Genomic DNA, 20,478 nt, shown 5'->3' on the forward strand with positions numbered 1-20,478 from the left:
AGTAATTGGCTCACTTGGTGCACCCACGGGACGGCTCTGGTCGGAACCTGTGCTTCCAACTCCTTACTAAAGGTAAATACAAGATTAATTTTCGTTTCTAACTAGGCGGTTTGTCAAATGATTGTCAGATTGTCTGGCAGATGCCAATTGTCTGTTGTCAATGCTGAGAGGAGTAAAAACAAAGGATTGTATTGAAGACGACATCACGGTTAGGAATGAAAGTAGATCTAAATGTTGAACTGTACTAGTTTGTAGCTTGTAGTTCTATTTCCCGGGCTTACAAATTTCGTACGGCATTGAGCAAGATTTAAGTGAGAAAAGGTATATTGTATGAAGATCATGTGCATAACTCGACCTCATTTCCCCTTTCTAAATTCTGTCGTATGTTGATGGAGAAGAAAGTACTAGACAGAATGGAGATGTGAATGTGATTCCTAGTCATTTACAAAGTGATAATTTTAAACTCTAATGATGGTTGGTACAAGGGAGTAAAGAATACAGGGATATGCCTTGGAGCTCTGAGAGTGAAGCCTAATGACAGTAATTTGCATAGGGGGCGTGGTCGTATGTAGGCGCGAGAACGCATGATGTTTTTTAACAGTCAAACTCATCACAGCTCATTGAAGTGAATACGGTGAACGCAAATTGTAATTGAGGGAATTTTCAGACATGGACACTGTAAGACACAGTAAAACGTAAAACAAGGTAACAGGTATTAAGTTGGTATTGTAGCTTTATATTGTCGTGTTGTGCGTACGGTTGCACGAATCGGAAAACCAAAAATATTCCTGGAATAGCATTTCACAGCTAAAGTGTGGTTTATAATATATAGTATATTATATTACCTCCAATGTTATTGTGCTAGTATTTCAGAGTCCCAAAAGCATCGTCCACATTTCGTAAGAATGTTGTGGGTAGCGGCGGTAGAAAAACCCATGGTATCACCTGCCTGGCGTAAAAGGCGACTAAATGGGGCCCAATGGTCTCTTAACTTGGGAGTGTGGGGTGGCGACCACAGCGGCCCTTAGCTGAGTCCTGCATTGCTTCCATTTGTGTCAGTCTCCTCACTTTCATCTATTGTATCCAACCACCCTTGGGCAACTCTTGCTCTTTTCTGACCACGGCGGTATTACGTGTGCAGGCCTAGGGGGTCCCATTTTCACGCCCTTTGTGGCCCTAGTCTTCCTTTGGCAAATACCTTCATTTTTTGAAGTGTTGGACCCCTTCCATTTTTTCCCTCTGATTAGTGTTGATAGAGGATGGCTTACTTGATGGTTGTGCTTCCTATTAAAACAATAATCACTACCACCACCACCACTCTAAAATATGTAGAGGCGCGCGGCTGTGAGCTTGCATCCGGGAGATAGTAGGTTCGAATCCCACTATCGGCAGCCCTGAAGATGGTTTTCCGTGGTTTCCCATTTTCACACCAGGCAAATGCTGGGGCTGTACCTTAATTAAGGCCACGGCCGCTTCCTTCCAACTCCTAGGCCTTTCCTATCGCATCGTCGCCATAAGACCTATCTGTGTCGGTGCGACGTAAAGCCCCTAGCAAAAAAAAAATAAATATGTAGTACGGTACCATAAAACAGTGTTGCTAAGCCCAGTTTGGTGATATATTGCACGTGCCCCTCAAGCATACAGATTGTGGTACGCTGTTATTAATAGCCTACTCTTTGTCTTTACCGATATCTGGTGAAGATTTACATCTCCTATTTTCAAGATATTCAATTTATTGCACCGATAGTCAGCTAGAGAGAGAGTGACTTTAAGCCTGCGAATCATGAGAAACTCACCTGTAGAGGTTAGTAGTAAATCATTAATAGGTCTGTTAGCCAGAGAATGTTACAGTTAATCGCCATGTTATTTTGAAAACGATCATATATAATTGTCTGATATGAAGTTTCCCTACCCCTGAGAAAATGCGTTGGATTTTATATATCCATGACATAAGAACTGCCATGTTTTGCTCTACATGGGGGGGTGGGGTGGAGGTGGTGGCCATTGGCTTCAAGCGATAGCTACAGCGAGTTGTGCAGCGGGTAGCTCTCGTTATTCTTTACTCCCTGGTTGGTACGATATTGATTCAACGGGTAGAACTTCATTAACAGGGGTGCAAAAGGGAGGTTAGGATTCCAACATGGCGCGGCTCTCATGTCTTAATTTGCTACATGAGACTGCCAATTTAGGTGTGGCTAGTGACAAGATCATTGGTCTGGTTTGGTTAGATTATTGATTAGTGACAAGACCATTGGTCTGGATTGGTCTTGTTTAAAATTGGTGAATTTCACTCCTGTACTTGGAATGGCATGCTTTAGTGGCGGGAGTGTCCGAGGACAAGTTCGGCTTGCCAGGTGCAGGTCTTTTGAATTGACACCCGTAGGCGACCTGTGTGTCATGATGAGGATGAATTGATGATGAAGACAACACATACACCCAGCCCCCTTGCCAATGAAATTAACCAATTATGGTTAAAATTCCCGACCTTGCCGGGAATCGAACCCGGGACCCCTGTGATCAAATGTCAGCACACTAACCATTTAGCCATGGAGCCGGACACTCCTGTACTTAAATTCATGTTGTGGATATATCTAGTACACTATGACACTTTAAAACTTCACGGTTCTGTTATTTTCAAAGAAAATAGCAAATTGCTCCAGCCAATAGGAATACAGAAAATGGTTACATTTACCAGACTGATGTAGTTTCCACTTTCATTTTTTATATAAGTAAGAATACTTCTAGGGATATTTCCTCTCTAACTACTTCAGGTATCACATCAATTTTGCATGATTTTCTCATCCATAAACATGCAATACTCCATGTTGTATGATGTTGGCTTGTAACAGATCTCTGATGACATATTTGGTGTTTAACTGACAAAATTCAGTATAACTTGGTCATAGACACCCAAGATGTAGTAGGCCTAGAATGAAACGGAACGTTGAAATTGACAAGCAGGCAGCCAGATGGTGTCAAATTAAAATGCTAGCATATGATAGCTGAGGCTATATAAGTTATTATATATATATATTTTTTTTGTTCGTTTGGGCCACCTGAGAACCATGGTGCTTGTGCTTTAGCTGTGTTGTTGTTGTTTTTGATGGTTGCTGCTTGTGGTGTTCTTAATGGTAGGTCCGGCTGCTAATTTCTTCTTGGTACCTTGACCTTTTCTGTTGGCCCAGTAATTCTTTATTCTCTGGCTGAACTCTATTTTGCATCGCTCGGACCATTTCCTGGTCTCATTGTGGTTAGTTTCTGTAAGGGATGCTAGAAAGGGTCTGGTTTTGATAGTTAAATGGTAGTTGCTTTTGTTAACTATGATGGCATTATTAATATTAAGTTCTGCCCCATCCTTCTCTACCGGCTGGATCCACGGCGATCCAGTGGCTTTACCCTTGCTGGCTACTTTGAAGATCTTATAGGGTAGCATGTGGGAATCCATTCTATATAGGTGTCCGTAGTAAGCAAGCCATTTTCTTCTTCTTCTTCTTCTTCTTCGTAATAATAATCTCTGAACCAACAGTTATGAGTTTTTAGTAAGGTTATTCTCACTAAAGTGGTAGCCTACTGTACAATTAGGCAAAATTTCTTATAAAGTAATCACAAAAAACTCGTCCACCTATTCAATACAATATATATGACATTCACAATATTTTGAACATAATTGGGCCTTCTTCAGATGAATAATTAAACAAAGTTAACAGCTAAAATGAACATGTTAAAAACAGACAGAATTAATAATTTATCACCAACATCTAAATATTGGTCAGCAAGTCCGAATACATTAGGATCCTAAAATGACATAATTTAACTATATGTGATAAAATGGGACATGAGCATTTTTATATCTAGTATAAAACCTCGATTATAAATCTTCAGAACATGTCAACTTATACAATTTTTATTAGAATACGGGACACATCACATAAACAGAATGTATATAAAATAATAGTCGCAGATGATGTCCATGGAGATCTAATGTCATTAGATTATAATCCTGAGTTACATCAGATTAAAAATTCTTGTATATAATCTTCTGTGAAGCCTTCCTGGTGGCCATGATAGTTAAGGTATCAAGTCTATTTGGTCTGACGCCATGGTTAGCTGATTTGAGTCCTGTTGGTTGAAAAATATTTCACCATCATAGTGTTGGCTGGCAAGGTAGGAGAGGTGGTGATATACAATTTCTAATCACTAGATTGCGTGCCAAAAGTCTGGATTCAATTCCAAACCTGTCCACAGTGTTCATATGGAATTCTGAGACATTAAGACTTGATGAGACCCCCTGGTGCTATTTGAGAGGAGTAGGCTGTTTCACTCTCTCCCTTCCTACTATTATATATCACATCACTCATTTCATTAACTCCTCTGATGAGGTTGACGTCAGAAAGGGCATCTGGTTATAAAAACTTGCTACGAAGGTTAATCTCAGTTTATACACGATCCCGTAGAGAAACAAGACATACAACCAAGAGAAGCAAAATGTCTCCACTCAAAAACATATACATGTTACCTATCTTGCTCAATACAGAATCAGGGGAATAATGGTGTGCAATTTACAATTCATTCATCTGTTTAATGATGGTGACTTAACACGTATACAGTACAAAGTTGACGGTTATCACATGTAACATGGTATTCTCAAAGAAGATATTTGTTTGCAATGAACCAAATGCATGAAAAAATTGTGGGGATTCTATGCTTAACTTATTAGCTATAGCAAGCACACCATTAAATTTTCCTATTGAATGTAGTCTTATTGTTAGTCTTTTAACAAATAGAAACATGATATAGATGTTGATTCCCATAGGGAATCTGAAATATTTGTCATTACTCATTCCAGACAAATATTTCAGGTTCCCTATGGGAATCAACACCTATATCATCTGATGGCCAAGCAGGCATCAATTTTTGGTAATGAGACAAAGTCTCTCATAGTGCATTGGCACTCAAGTAGCCTACACAGTGGCCTCCACGGTATGCACTAGCCAGGTGTCTTGGTGGGTATGCTATGTACCAACTGATGAGACCAACATAGCACACGGGGTGAAACGCTGGCAACCAGGAATGAGTTAGCTGGAAAATTTATAATGTCCAATAATGGACCATTTATATTGGTATTATAAATAGAAACATGTCAAATGGCGTTTGAGTAATCAGTCTCCAGGCTGACTGCACTACAATATCAAAGAGTGCTCTTCCACGTATGCTTAGTTTCTTGCATTGTAATTTCACTTAACCCGAGTTGCAACATTAAAAACATCAGCCATGTTCTTGGACCATATGTTGGGTATGAATTTCCTTTCTTCATGCTGGCTGGCTGGGAGAAGCTCCACCCTGCTGCCTTTGGATAGAGGGCTGTTTTGCCACAAAATAATAAAATGAAATGGTCTGGAAATCTTTTCCACATTACATCCTGGAGAGTTTTTGAAGTCCCACTGATGTAGTGTAAAGGTACATCTTCCGCAATTAGCGTCAGACCTGTTTACGGGTACCCTTCTTGGAGGCTCAGAACCAGCAAGAACATGATTTCGATAAAAGAGGCCCTGGAGCTGCATACATTTATTGCTTTCTCCATTCTGATGTTATATCGAACCCAGTATACATCAGCATCTTTGCCCTTTCCATGAGTGGATGGCGGTGTTTAAGCCCACGTCTCCAAAGATTCGTGATGTATCTGTGGAGGGGAAGTGCTAGGTTTGACATAATCCTACCAAACTCTTAGATAAGAGCATTTGAATGGCACAAGTTTGGTGAGACAATGTGCGACGAAACTGGCAGCAAGTAAGTTGACCTGATAGTGCCAAAGGTGACATGGATGGTGTTGTTGAGTTAGGTGTCTACTTTCTTGATATGACAAATGTTGGATCATGTTAAAGAGCAGTACATGCTGCTAAGTAGATGAAACAAAGAGCAAAATGTTGGAGCTTGTCTGCTGAGGCACCCCATGAACTGCCACACAGTTTAAGTAGGATATTGGTATGTTCCCAGCTTTGATACTAGATTTTCAAGAATTTCTTTTGTACAACAGTGTGCAGTCAATAGTCGTACCAAGATTCTTTGGATGAGGATTATGTTGATGTAATTTACAATTGAGATACACTCAGAGTTTTGTATTTGCCAAAATGATTATAATGACTGACCATAGGTATTTATTTATTTCTAAAACTATCATGCTGGGTCTCACTCCAGATGTTCAGCTTATCTCCATTTCTTGAGACTGGAGAATCACTTTCTACTTCCATATTAACCTCACCCACAAGAGTAGTTGATTCAAGTTCTTTTGCTGTTAGATTTCAATTTTGACAAACACCCTTGAGTTAGTCACTGTTGCTTCTTAACCTTTGAAGATTCGTTTACAGCCAAACTGAAAATAATGTGAAATACTTGATTGCTGCTTCATTGCCTTTGATGATAAAATCTTTCTCTTCATCCAGTGAGCCAAGCATGGCTGTAGGTCATCCTAGGAAACAGCTTTTTTCCAGGCAGTTTCTTTCAGTGTAGTGATCTTGTCAGTATTTCCTTTGATACCATCTAACCAATGTCATTCTGGCCTCGCAGTCCCTCTTCTGATTTCGAGCATGACATCCTTTTCAGGAAGCTACTTTTCTTCTCACTGTGTCGCTCCTGTATTCTTTTCTGAGTAGTTTTTTGGCTTGACGTGATCCAAGGTTTTCTTATTACTAATTCTGCCTCTCCATGGTATTCTCAGGAGTTGCCCTGCCAATACCAAAACTTAAAAAAAGCATCAATCCTTCTTTCTGTCAGCTCTTTTCATGGTCTAAGTTTTACAGCCATAAGAGCCTACAGGAATAACTATGGTGCTTATCAGTCTTCCTTTGTTTCTCTCACTGAATTCTTTGTCTTTGGAGATTTTTCAAGCTTATCGCAGTGTTTCTTTCAAGTACCGGTACCAGCTGCCGCTTAACCTCAGGGGTGCAGTCACCTTCATGATTCATTTTAGAACTGCCTCTATTTCTTCAGTGTCCATTCTATCGCAAATGATAAAATTCAAAGTGGTATCCACAGTAAACACCGCAGGGGAATAGTTTAGTATTCTACCAATGCCAAAGTAGTCAAGTTACATCCTCAACAAGCAATATTTCATAAAAACCAATGTTTCCAACAAACTACTACAGACAATTTTTAAGTTTCAGCAGGGTTTATCTAATACAACACTATTTTCTTTTACAGCCGAAACTCTCACATGATTATTGGTCTCCATTAATGTCTAATTTTTTGAAATTTTAACAGTTTAATGGCTGGTTCAACCAAATCTTCAGAATCTCACTGCTGGACAAGAGTATGTCCTTTTTTAAATTTGATTGAATGACTATGTTTTTTATTTCTTATTTCATTAAACACCCAATCACATCTTAGTTTCTTTTCAGGTGGTACAGAGTTTATTTCAAGATGAGCATTGGTGCCGATATGTTGCCAGTTGATGTACTGGTGAAGATTTTCTCATACTGTTCCTTTAATGATCTAGTGAAGTCATTTCAGTTTGTATGTAGTTGGTGGCAGCAAGTTTCACAGGAGAAACGCTTGTGGAAAGATGTGGTGTATGAACCTTGCGAGACATCCAGTAAGGAAGTTGTGGAGATATTGAGAATATCTCCCCAGTTACAAGCTCTTGACTTAATGGATGCCCTTGTCGACAGCAAGATCATTGAGGAACTGACTCATGGTTGTCCTCAGTTGCAACGTCTTTTAATTAATTGGGATCACATTCTTTACGCTAATACTGCTACGAAATTAACAAAGATCAAATCATTAACCCTCGGCTATGAGGAGATTCCATATGTTGACTTCAAACGTGTGGATGATATTTTTCCTAATGTGGAGCATCTACAGTTTGATGCCCTCCACTGCACGAAAAATGACCTCGCTACTTATTTGGAGAAGAAGAACAGTTTATTATGTACACTGCGTCTTCGGTGTTGTACTATGGATGGATATTGTATTCTACCAAGTTTATCAGTGTGTGAAAATCTGAAGAATTTGACATTACGTTTTTTGTGCAGTGATGTAGAAAATCTTTATGTAGAAGGTATGACTCATCTAAGGGGTATTTCTTCCCTCACGCTTCAACAGTCAGAAGTGAGTGGTGCAAATGATAGCATGACAATCTTCATGTTTTTTTCAGGTATAACCGAGTTACAATTATATCTGTGTACTGACTCCAGTGAGGATTTCTTGCGTACAGTTGCACTTCATTGCCCAGGGCTCCAAAAATTAATTGTTCGCTGTTGTTTTGATTGGCATGATGATTGTTTTAAGTATGTTCATCATTTTCAGAAACTCTCATATTTGAGCATATGTGGTAGTGATGTCTTTACTGACGAAGGTGTGTTACACCTGCAAAAGATCTCTGAACTGACATATCTTGAACTTCATGAATGTAAGCTTGTGACAGTTCAGTGCTTAAAAGTGATATGTGGTTTTGAGAAGCTGCAAATTGTGAAATTTGATCTTGGTTACTGTGGACCTCCAGCTGATCTCAAAGCTATTCATGTCAAGAATAGACATTTACAGCTGATGTTTTATCATTGTAAAGATGTAACATCTTTGGAGAATCTCAGAAACCAGCACTGCAGTGTGACTTTGTTGGGAAATTGATGGCAGAAAATCTTTAGCTTACTAGCTATTATCCTTTTCGTAATAATGTCATTGCGATTCACTAACTGGCGAGTATTACAATTGTCTTCCAAGTGCATTAGGTTTGCCAATTAGATGGCTACAGAGACCAATCCTAGAGTGGTAGTGGTGGTGATTATTGTTTTAAGAGAAAGTACAACTAGGCAACCATCCTCTATATAACCATTAATCAGAAAGAAATGTAGAAGGGACATGACACTTTGAAAAATGAAGGTATCGGTTAAAGGAAGGCAAGGGCCATGAAGGGCATGAAAATGAGAGTCCCTAGACCTTGAGTGCTCTAATACCATCAGGGTCAGAACAGAACAAGAGTTGACCAAGAGAGGTCACATAGGATAGATGAAAGTGAGGACATGGCACAACTAAGTTGAAGCAATGCCAGGACTCAGCTAAAGGCCCCTTGCTTGCCAACCAACGCTCCAATGTTTAGAGCCCCTGGGGTCCCTATTAATCACCTCTTATGACAGGCAGGGGATACTGTGGATGTTATTCTACTGCCCCCACCCATAGGGGGAACCAATCCTAGAACCGCAAACTCTGCCAAAGTTACTTCTTATTGGTTGAATCTGGTGGTCAGTTCTCCTCTGATTTTCTCATTCTTTCTACGTACACTTTTATTGGACTAGTGTGTCCATCATTGATCTTCAGAATGATTGGGGCCCACATGAACTATTCGTCACCACATCAGTAAATCAGATGTGACATTCTCCTAGTCAGTCATATTAGACTTTAGAACATCCTTGTATCACTTTTGTAGCTACATTGAAAGGCACGTTTTTGGAATGCAGGCATCAAAGTCTATCAAAATTGATGTTTGGTAATCATAGTTTCAATGAACCTGGAACTGGCCTCTTTCAGGATACTGATATTTATTTGATAGTCCTTCCATTTTACTCTTAAGTATTTTTCCAGACATTTTAAACACACATTAAAGTTATTCTCTATTAGGAGTCTGATCAATTCAAATCTTTTCCTCGGTCAACTTAGTATCCAAGAGTTACAGCTTCCCAGTATCAGTTTGGCACCTCTTTATATTAAACTTAATGTCCTTTTGTCACTCTTGCTGATCTTTCTCATTGCATTGTCAATTCTTCAATTGTGAATACATCACTTTAGGTATGCAGATGATGTGGCTGGCTCATTGAAGTTGATATATATTTGATAACACTAGCCTGCAAAAAACCTTTTTTGTGTGGTAAAAAGGAAAATAGGTGGGTTTTATGAATTTCTTAACGCAGAATTCGAGAAAAAAATTAGTTTTGGCATATCACATCTGGTTTAGTGGCAATTTTACAAAATGTTACTTTGTTCTTATGTAAAATTGTTGATACTTAGTATTGTTAAATTTGATATATTAATGTAAATTTCATCTTGCAAAATGTAATCATATTTTGCATGCATTAAATATACATAAACGCTGCTTTGTATGCAAGTAGATGTTTTGTATTATATTTTTAATGTGTATTGAAATTCGTGAAACTGAAGCATAAAGTGCCTATTTAGTTTCGGCTGTACAGTTGCTTTTAAATTAATATAAATTTACCTTGAATAAAAATTACATGATTAAACATACATAGTTTTTTTACTTATATTATGTGCAGGTTAGATTCACACCTCTGTCTTTTTCCATTTTCCGTGGAATTTCTGGGTTTTTGAAGTTCTTGGATGATCTCTAGAAGGGTTGTCTCGTGCAAGCGACCAACAGTAATCGGCCATCATATTCACATCCCAACGTCCCTGATAGCGTTATTCTGCATCTTTGAGATCCTGGTGAAACACTTCACCTTTTTCTTCACTGACATCTCCTAAATTTGGAGGGAAGTAATCCTAATGCAAAGCTAAGAAATGAAGCTTCAGGCTCATATTACAACTGAGTTCCTTAAACTTTACCAACATTTTCCTTACAATTTCTTTGTATTGAGGGTCCTTAATGTTGCCAAGGAATTTAGTCACTGAATTTGTTCCATGCCTCTTTCTCAATTTTGGTCATCGTGTCTATGAAATTTTTATCCTTTCTTCTAGTAAACATAGGCACAATCAATAGCTTCATAGTGCACCAAGAGACTACTGGTAAAACATGGAGATGGTATGATTCCATAAAGAGTTTGGCGTGAAGCTTCTGTGCCGACTTCATTAAGTTTCGAGTAAGACCTCAAGACGAGAATACACAACATGTTCAGAAGCAGAGGAGACTCACCAGAGCAGCTAGCGAAGCACTTTGATGAGGTTATCCTTCATCAGTTTGATGAATCTGTGGTCTATCAAATACGCCTTCTTTGATTTTTGCATCTGATAATGAGGGAAATTTAGGGGATAAATATTGGAAGCATAGGCTACTTTTATCTAATGCCTTGACATACTGTTTCATCAATCCTAATTTGATGTGCAAGGGTGGAAGTAGAATTTCAATGGTTAGCATTTCATGGTGGTTGTGTTTCTGTGATTCCCAGAAGAATCAAAAGACAAGAACACATGACACAAATGTTCTGGCACCCGTACCACTTGCACACTCCACAAAAATGTCTGAAACATATGAGACCTTAAAGTTGGTGCTTGAAAAAATTAAATATCACGAGCATGGGTGGCAAATTTGCAGCGATTTGAAGATCATTGGATTGTTGCTGGACAACAAAAAGGCTACACAGAATTTCCCTGTTTCCTATGCGAATGGGATAGCAGGGCACGGGATAAACATTGGGATGCACGAATTCATGCAGATACTAAAAGAGCGAATGGCGTCAAAACTAGACGTGATAGGAAAAATAACTTTCCATTCTGCATTCTGATGTCTTCTATGAAGAAAGTTTCTTTTAGTAAGATATAGGTCAGTCTTGATGGTGCTGTCTTCTTGATACTGAGGATTCGTTTCATATAATGAGTTTTAACTTTCTCTAGCATTGTGCAAGACATCAAAGTCAAGAACCAAAAAAAGATGATGATGATGATGAATGAGAATGTTTGAAAGTGTAGACATGTGTATAAGTTTCAATAGTGTGCTTCATTTAAGTTCTTTTTGTTCATTTAATTGTTTTTAGTCTTAGTTATAATTGTAGCAAGTAATTTAAATCTAGCCTACATTTTCTAACATGCCAATTATATATATTTTTAAAACAATAATGCACAATTGTAAACTCAAAATTATGCTATAAATTACCGGTAGCATTTTAATTATTGGAAACATAAAATATTTCTGAAAACCGTCGTTTTAATTTTTGACTATTCATGCCTCATTATGCTAGAGTGACAAGAGATGCTCTTTTTATGCTATTGGCTTTACATCGCACTGACATAGATATGTCTTATGGCGACAATTGAACAGGAAAGGGCTAGGACTGGGAAGGAAGCAGCCGTGGCCTTAATTATCAGGTCATTAATTTTAAATTTATCCCATATTATATGAATCCCATAAGTTGCTATTGGTGCTATAGCTGTTTTAAATAGTATCATTGCTGTTTTTGTTGAATGTTTTTGTGGTTGTTGAATGTTGTAAATTGCTTTTATTGCTGATGTTGTTCTTTCTTTGATATGATTGTTAAAAAACGCCAATGCTGTTTGAAGAGTAACTCCGAGATATTTGAATTTTGGTACTACTTGTAGAGGTTTGTTTTGAAGGGTCATTGTATCTTTCAGAGAGAGTTTATCACCTCTTCTGAAAGTCATTTGTTTAGTTCTGTCATCTCATAAAGTGCTATAACAGTAAAACAAGTTTACTGAGGAAGTGGCTGCAGGTTTGGGCCACATGGCTATCAGCTATGTAGTAGTAGGTTTGAACCCAACTGTCGGCAGCCCTGAAGATGGTTTTCCATGGTTTCCCATTTTCAAACCAGGCAAACGCTGGGGCTATACCGTAATTAAGGCCCTGACCACTCCCTTCCTACTCCTAGCTCTTTCCTATCCCATCGTCACCGTAAGACCTATCTGTGTCGGAGTGACATAAAGCAAATTGTAAAAGAAAAAGTAACACAAGTTCCATAATTGTCTCAGTCTATTCTGGAAGGTAAATACAAATTCCCTCTTACTTCCCAAGTTGATGTAACAATGACCTTTATTTTCCTTACTTCAGGGTGTCTACTGATACTGGAAATACTGGAAGTACTGGAAATATACTGGAATTTTGACAAGTGCAACACCAATGTTAGTAAATAAATAACAATGGATTAATTATATTATATGCATAATATAAGCTACTTGAAGTATAGCATATAATATAGTTAATATACTTGAAGTATTATTAACATTATAAAATATACCAGAACAAATATCATTCTTTACAATCTACCCTGGATATTTGCACTCCAGAAGTCCAGGTAATAAGAATAATTGTTTAGGTTGGCATTAAAACTTAAAGTGATTTTATTGAAAAGTAATGTAGTACAGTACAGTTACTGGAATAATAACTTATGATTTTCTCTAATAACCCGGCATCGCGATGTGACGCCCTCATCACCCAGCATCTCTCTTAGTGTTGTAGACAGTCGCTAACTTCCCCTTTCCTAATATTGTTTTCAGTTTCTCCCTTTTCCTTCATTCTTCTTTCTTGCAATACTTCAAGTATATTAACTATATTATATGCTATACTTCAAGTAGCTTATATTATGCATATAATATAATTAATCCATTGTTATTTATTTACTAACATTGGTGTTGCACTAATTTTTCAGAGACAGTGAGTAAAATAAGAGGAAATACTTCTTTCAAAAATGACTGGTCAGACAGAACAATAAATTTAGATTTGAATTGGCTTCAGAGAGTGGAAAGTGATAACTATAAAGGTTATTGCTCTTTGTGTAGGATTAGTTTTGATATTAGCAACATAGGGGCATCTTCAGTTTGATTTCATGCCAAAGGCAAAAGGCACATTGAAAGAATAAATGCTTCAAGTTCCATCAAAAAACTGTTTCACATGATACCTGCCAAGGAAGCAACTACAGACTCTGTTCCTGTGAATGCTGCTCCATCAACTACAAACTCTTTTCCAGTGTCCGGCTTCATGGCTAAATGGTTAGCGTGCTGGCCTTTGGTCACAGGGGTCTCAGGTTCGATTCCTGGCAGGGTCGGGAATTTTAACCTTAATTGGTTAATTTCGCTGGTACAGGGGCTGGGTGTACGTGTCGTCTTCATCATCATTTCATCCTCATCACGACGCGCAGGTCACCTACGGGCGTCACATTGAAAGACCTGCATCTGGTGAGCCAAACTTGTCCTCGGACACTCCCGGCACTAAAAGCCATACGCCATTTCATTTCATTTTTTTCTTTTCCAGTGAAAGCTGAACTTTGTGAAGTACTAACCAGTTGTTAATGATAAGTGTACTTGTATTGTGCCTAGAACACTCTTAACAAATTTATCATCAAGGATGAAGTTATTACTGAAGAAATATTGTGGGCTATTACTCAAGTTGTGACCCATTCTTCTGCTAGATGTTTTGGCATTTTTAGTGATCTTTTTAAAATCATGTTTCCTGGCAGAAAAATTGCAAAGAAGTTCAAGTTGTACAAGGATAAACTTGGATACTTATTTACATATGGAGTGGGTCCATACTTCCAAAAAGAATTGACAAACTTGGTTAAAGATTGTCCTTGCTTTTGTATTTCTTTTGATAAAAGTTTAAATTCTGTTGCTCATAAAGGTCAAATGGATGTGGCTGTTAGATTTTGGGATGGAAACTTGTTCAAACAAGATACCTTACATCTGCATTTTTAGGAAACTTGAAAGACACTGGTTTGAATGTGAAAAATGTGCTGCATGTATCAATGGACGGGCCAAATGTAAAACTGAAGTTTTTGAAAGATCTAAAGAAGTACTTAGGTGATTCACCTTCAGATCCGGAGCTGTTGGATTTTGGTACCTGCTCCTTGCACACTATTCATGTTGCATATAAATAGGCACACAATGACTCTGATTGGAACATTCACAGATTTTTGCACACACTATATTTCTTCTTCAAGGACTTTCCAAGTAGAAGTTCTGCTCTATCAGATGGGTCGAAAACTCAAAAGTTATTTAAGAGCTGTGGAAATGCTGCCACATATTAAGAAGTATGTTGATGTGTTTGAGGAAAAACCTTCTGCATCAGAAAACTTTGGAATTATAAAAAAGGTTTGTGAAAAATGATCTGTTCCCAGCACAGTTGGGATTCATGCGTTCTGTTTCCCTTGAATTAGAACAGTATCTCTCCAATTATTAGAGTAATGATCCTCTTTTGCCTTTTATGTTCTCTGATCTGAGTACTATACTTGAACATCTGTTGGGAAGAATTGTAAAGAACCAGGTTTTAAGGTTAACAAATACTAGTAAGAAACTTCTCTCGATTGATTTGAAGAAAACAAAACACCTCAAGCTCTTCCATGCTGTTGATATTGGATTTTCAGCCTTAGCAGCTTTAAAAGGTAAGGGAATAAAAGATGTGAAAGTTCTTCAGTTCTATGGAGATTCAAAAATTTTTTTGTTGATACTTGTACGAAGATTTTTGTCAAAAGCCCTCTTGCTTTCAAGTTTGTTAGAGGTGCCAGCTGGGTTCGAACCCCACTGTCGGCAGCCCTGAAGATTGTTTTCAGTGGTTTCCGATTTTCACACCAGGCAAATGCTGGGGCTCTACCTTAATTAAGGCCACGGCTGCTTCCTTCCCATTCGCAGGTCTTTACTATCCCATTGTCACCATAAGACCTATTTTGTGTCGGCGCGATGTAAAACAAATAGAAAAAAAAAAAGAGAAGTGAAAGAGGTGACAGCTGCTTCAAACCTGCAATTATGACCAATTTTTCTCTTAGGACCTGTAGGGTAACTGCTGCATTGGAAGTTCTTGTTGAGACAAAACAATTATCCCCTATGGAAGCAGATATTGGTAAACGAGACTACTTAGATTTCTCAGCAAAGGAAGAAGTAGTGAAGTATCTCAAGAAGTTTGATCCCAAAACCAATCGATTGGACAATTTTCTTAGCACCTCGTATTTTCAACACAATGGTTCAAAAGAACTGATCCACTTCACACAAAAATTACTTGTTTTGTTTCATGGCAACGCTACTGTAGAAAGAGGTTTTTCAGTGATCAAGGAATGCCTGGTAGAGAATCTTCATGAAAATAGCTTGATTGCACAGCATCTGATGTATGATGCAGTATCTGCAGCTGGTGGAGTACCGGGCGAGTTGGCTGTGCGCGTAGAGGCGCGGGACTGTGAGCTTGTATGCGGGAGATAGTAGGTTTGCATCTCACTATCAGCAGCCCTGAAGATGGTTTTCCTTGGTTTCCCATTTTCACACCAGGCAAATGCTGGGACTGTACCTTAATTAAGGCCACGGCCGCTTCCTTCCAACTCCTAGGCCTTTCCTATCCCATCGTTGCCATAAGACCTATCTGTGTCGGTGTGACGTAAAGCCCCTAGCTGGTGGAGTATTAGCTGTCATTGTTTTGAAAAAGATGATCCATGCAGCCAAAAGAAAGGTAGCAGCAGAAGAAATAAAACTTGTAGAATTGAAGAAACAATGTATTATGCAGAGTGCTAATGAAGAGACAGAAGAACTGGAGAAAGAGGTGAAGAGACTGATAAAAATACTGCCGTAAGTATGTAGTGTGTGTACCTTTTGAGTATAAGCTACAGTCATTGTGAATTTATAGTTAAATACATATGATGATAATTCATAAATTTGTTATAAAATGTATAAACTATATAGCGTAGCACATAACTTTTTGTACATTACATATAAGGCATAAAACTACTGTATATAGAATAACATATTTTATATTTTTTTCTGTAATATATATAAAAGTGATTGAACTATCATACAACTCTTAAAACTAAATCCTTTGTAACATCCCTCACAGAAGTTACCCACAGACCAAAAGACGAGACCAGGAAATGGTCTGAGGAACGTAAGATTGAATTTAGCCGGAAAATGAAGGACTACTGGGCCATCAGGAAAACTCGAGGTACCAACAAGAAAACAGCTGCCAAACCAGCCGCTAAGAACACCAATTGTGGCAAACAACGACGATGACTTCAAGAAACAGCTAAAACACAAGCACCGTGGTCCATAGATGGCCCTAACGAATTAAAAAAAAAAGTGATTGATTTCACATATATGTCTTTCTTGTGACGTATTATCTAGAACAAGTTTTTACTTTGAATAAACCTGGTACAGAATCTATTCAAGAACGGTTTACTTCCACAGTGTGTGTTATGTGATACTCTTTCTTTGGCTGTGCTTTTTGGATGTAAGTGTTAACGCAGTGATCCAAATAGCCAAAAGTACATTGTCACTTAGAAGTAGTGATGTTAGATAAGACTTTTCAAGTATATTTTGTGTATGTGTGTGTGTGTGTGTGCAATATAGCATTGTAAATTGAAAACGAACAGTTTTATAGCATGAAGCTATAAATACGACTTTTTTCTTTTATATAAAACTGGCAATTTGTCAACTTTTTGTCTTGTAATTGTTTTAATAGTCTTACATTTTTTTTTGTATTCATAAGGATTGTACTTTTTTCCCAAAGCAAGAGTTTTATAAATTTTCTAATTAAAGAGATTTAAAAGCAATGGGTGCAGAGGAGGGCTGTGAGGGGAGTTGGGAGCCTTGTAAAAAAATGTTAAATTGTTTATTTTATTTTAAAAATCAAGGCCAACTGAAAAGAAGAAAAGATGATCTGCAACCTGTTTTCCAGTCAGTGATCGCGTCAGGGATGGAATGAATGAATCCCCCATCTTGCGGCGAGGATAGGAATTGTGCCAGCTGCCGAAGCCTGACGCACCCCTCTAGGGCAATGATTAATGACTGACAGATGAAATGAAATGAATGCTATTGAAGTGTTGCTGGAATGAAAGATGACAGGGAAAACTGGACTGCCCGGAGGAAAACCTGTCCCGCCTTTGCTTTGTCCAGCACAAATCTCATATGGAGTGACCGGGATTTGAACAGTGGAAGCCAGTGGTGAGAGGCCGATGCACTGCCGCATGAGCCATGGAGGCCAACTGAATTTATTAAAAACAAAGTATGCATTTGTTGGCAGAAAGTTATAAACCTGAAATCATCAAGGGTGTAATGCTTCCTAAAGAAGTTTAAAAAAAAAATTCATAGCATTAGGTACTGGAAGGTTGCTGATAGTTATACTGAATATACTGGAATTTTAAAAATGGAACTCAGTAGACACCCTGTACTGCCAAGAGTTGTTCACCTTGACCATTTGAGGCACAAACTCAGGTGTGGGGTCTGAGAGTAAGACTGAGTCTAGTATTTGGAAGGTCGTTTCAGTCTTTGCTTTGGTGTTTATGTGCTAGTTTGTTACTTTATCACCGTGTTTTGGCTTATAGTATATCCAAACAATCCTAGTAAGTTTGTTGCATTTTCTCGCAGATAGATTTTTTAATGTTATTTTATTACCATGGGTGTACCCTGTTATCTGCTGTAGACCGTACAAAATGAGTGACTTGGCTGGGTGTTGTGGGTCATATACTGCAGCTGTGAGCTTAATTTTTGTAGCAGGTGGGTTTGAAATCCACGATTGCTGCACTGAAGATGGTTTTCTGCTTTTTCCCATTTTCACACCTTAATTAAGGGCCCTTTCATGTCCTACCCCTTCCTTATTCCACTGTAGCTGTAAGACCAGTCCAAGTTAGGGCAACATAAAGACAATAGGAAAGAATGAGCAGACAAAATATTGGTGCATGTTCCAGTGCAACCTACCACCATATTTTCTAAACATATGTTATTTGATGTTACAGTATATTATTAGTAGAAAATGTGTATAAGTGAATAGAATTCGGTGCTGAGAATTAATTAAATTATTTATATATTTAACGATTTATTATTTATTTAATACAGTCCGAGGGGGCTATTTTACACCAATATGCAAGAATGAAATAATACTTTCACTGTTGTCATTGTAATTGCATTTGTTTTCTCTTATAGATTATGGAAGAACCTTGTTTCATTAAATGTGAGCCAGATTGGCAGCTAGATTCAGAAGAGACCTCTAATCTCGTAAGTAAACTTTAAACATTTTGTATTTTTCATTTTTGTACAGAGAATGCTATGTCACTTCTTAAATGCTCATATGTTAACACAATCAAATCACCCTTATCACTTAATCCTAGCCCTTGGCCCATAACAGGAGCTATTGGAGCTATAGCAACAACCATAGGAATAATCAAATGATTACACCAATACGATAACTCCCTTCTGTTTTTCAGACTAACTGTAATCACCTTAACTATTGTTCAGTGATGACAAGACATTATATATGAAGGAAATCATCAAGGCCTTCACACCCTTCCAATCAGTAAGAGACTACGATGAGGAATTTATTTTCTCAGAAGTATTCTTCTTTATCTCCTTCTTCTAAGCCTTCTTCCACATCAGCCTCTTACCTAGAATTGAATTAGGTGGTTTGCAAATCAAAATTAAATCTCTCTGGGTGCTAATCCAGTCAAGTTGCCATTACTCCAATTGAGTCCATGTTGAAAAGAATGCCAGTATCTCTAATGTTATTTCTTTGTTAGTCACTTATGATTTAAGTCTTTGCACTTTGGTCCACTACTCTTCAGTTGATCTACAAGAGTATGATTTATGTATTTAATTTCTGAATAAGTACTGTACATTATCAAGAGTTGAAATATTGACTAGTACAGTAGACCTGAGCTAACAAGACTTGTTTAATGATAGTATTCTGTAGGATTAGAAGAGCCAAATAAGGGGTGGGTAATTATGAAGTATGGGGAGTGTTTGATTTCAAAGGACAGACAACGTAGTGCAGGTCAGCTGTTTCAGGACTAACTCAACATGTCAATGGCTTTGTATTTCTAATACCTGAATTTTCATTACAAAGGGAGGATGCAGGTTCCACAATGTGCTTTTCTGTATGTGCCTTTATAAGATAGGGGTAGCAAAGGCATTTAACGTAAGTTGTAAAGCAGTGTGTTGTTGCTGCTTCAAATGTCTGTGGTGTCAGACAACTACCATGAATGTAATCTCTTAGCCCTATGGAGAGCGTTTGTGACTTTTGATTGTAAATTTGAGCTACAGCTTCTTTCTCAGATCGGTATTGACTCTACTTTTCCAAATTGTGTTCAGACTAGCCTATTTTCGTAATGTATAAATGTATGAGACCTACGAGTTGGAAATCTCTGTGTGACTTTTTCGAGATGGGATTTCTCCTCTTCAATATTGTAAATTTTCTGAGCCTACAAGCTCCTTTGCTGTGAATTTTTGAGATTCTAAGCTCTTTTGGTGAAATGTTCCTTTTGTTATGGGAAAAATCAAGTCATAATGAAAAAGAAACTAACATTTTTCATTGATTTTGTTAGGCAATATTTGAACTTTGGTCTATGCTTTGTCTAGCTATTTAGCCTTCAAGCTTCTTTCCCTTTCTGGACCACAGAAAATTTTGTAACACTTTACATAGAAACTGACCACCAGTATGCCCTCTTTGATGAAAACACTTGGATGTTAAATAGGAGTTTTAATGTTTTAATTACTATGCTTTTACAAACAGTATTAACTGTAGAACTATTGACTGTCTCCATGGAAAACAGTGTAGAATTTCATCAACTGGCATCATCTCTTAGTCACATTGTCTAATTCAAACATTGTTATGTAGGCTGTCATCAAATGGCACAGATTTCAAATTATGGTTGCTGCTAAGTGATTGATCTGGCAGGCAATTATTGCAGCTATTTGTAATAGCTAGAGAAGTGGAAGTATCTTCATTACTTCTGAGGATTGAGAAACAACATAGCTGCTAACTTTGTTGCTGAATCTGAAGCTGAATGTTTGATATTCGAGTATCTGTGTGACAATATCAACTGTGATAGGGATTATTGCATT

General features: G+C 37.9%; 1 protein-coding gene across 2 annotated transcripts in view; it reads left to right on the forward strand.

Annotated features, from left to right (window-relative positions):
• Positions 1-208: 208 nt before the first annotated feature.
• Positions 209-20,478, forward strand: part of LOC136881933 (gastrula zinc finger protein XlCGF42.1) — a 34,293-nt gene continuing 14,023 nt past the window's right edge. The window contains exons 1-2 of one of the 2 annotated variants that reach the window (XM_067154389.2): positions 209-321; positions 18,565-18,636. In XM_067154389.2, coding sequence (XP_067010490.2) covers positions 18,568-18,636 — 69 coding nt within the window. In that variant the 5' untranslated portion in view covers positions 209-321; positions 18,565-18,567. Of the gene's footprint in view, positions 322-18,544; positions 18,637-20,478 lie in introns of those variants that run through there. The other variant, XM_067154390.2, reaches the window with a different exon arrangement.

Source organism: Anabrus simplex, chromosome 10 (assembly GCF_040414725.1).
Source record: "Anabrus simplex isolate iqAnaSimp1 chromosome 10, ASM4041472v1, whole genome shotgun sequence".
Taxonomy (NCBI): domain Eukaryota; kingdom Metazoa; phylum Arthropoda; class Insecta; order Orthoptera; family Tettigoniidae; genus Anabrus; species Anabrus simplex.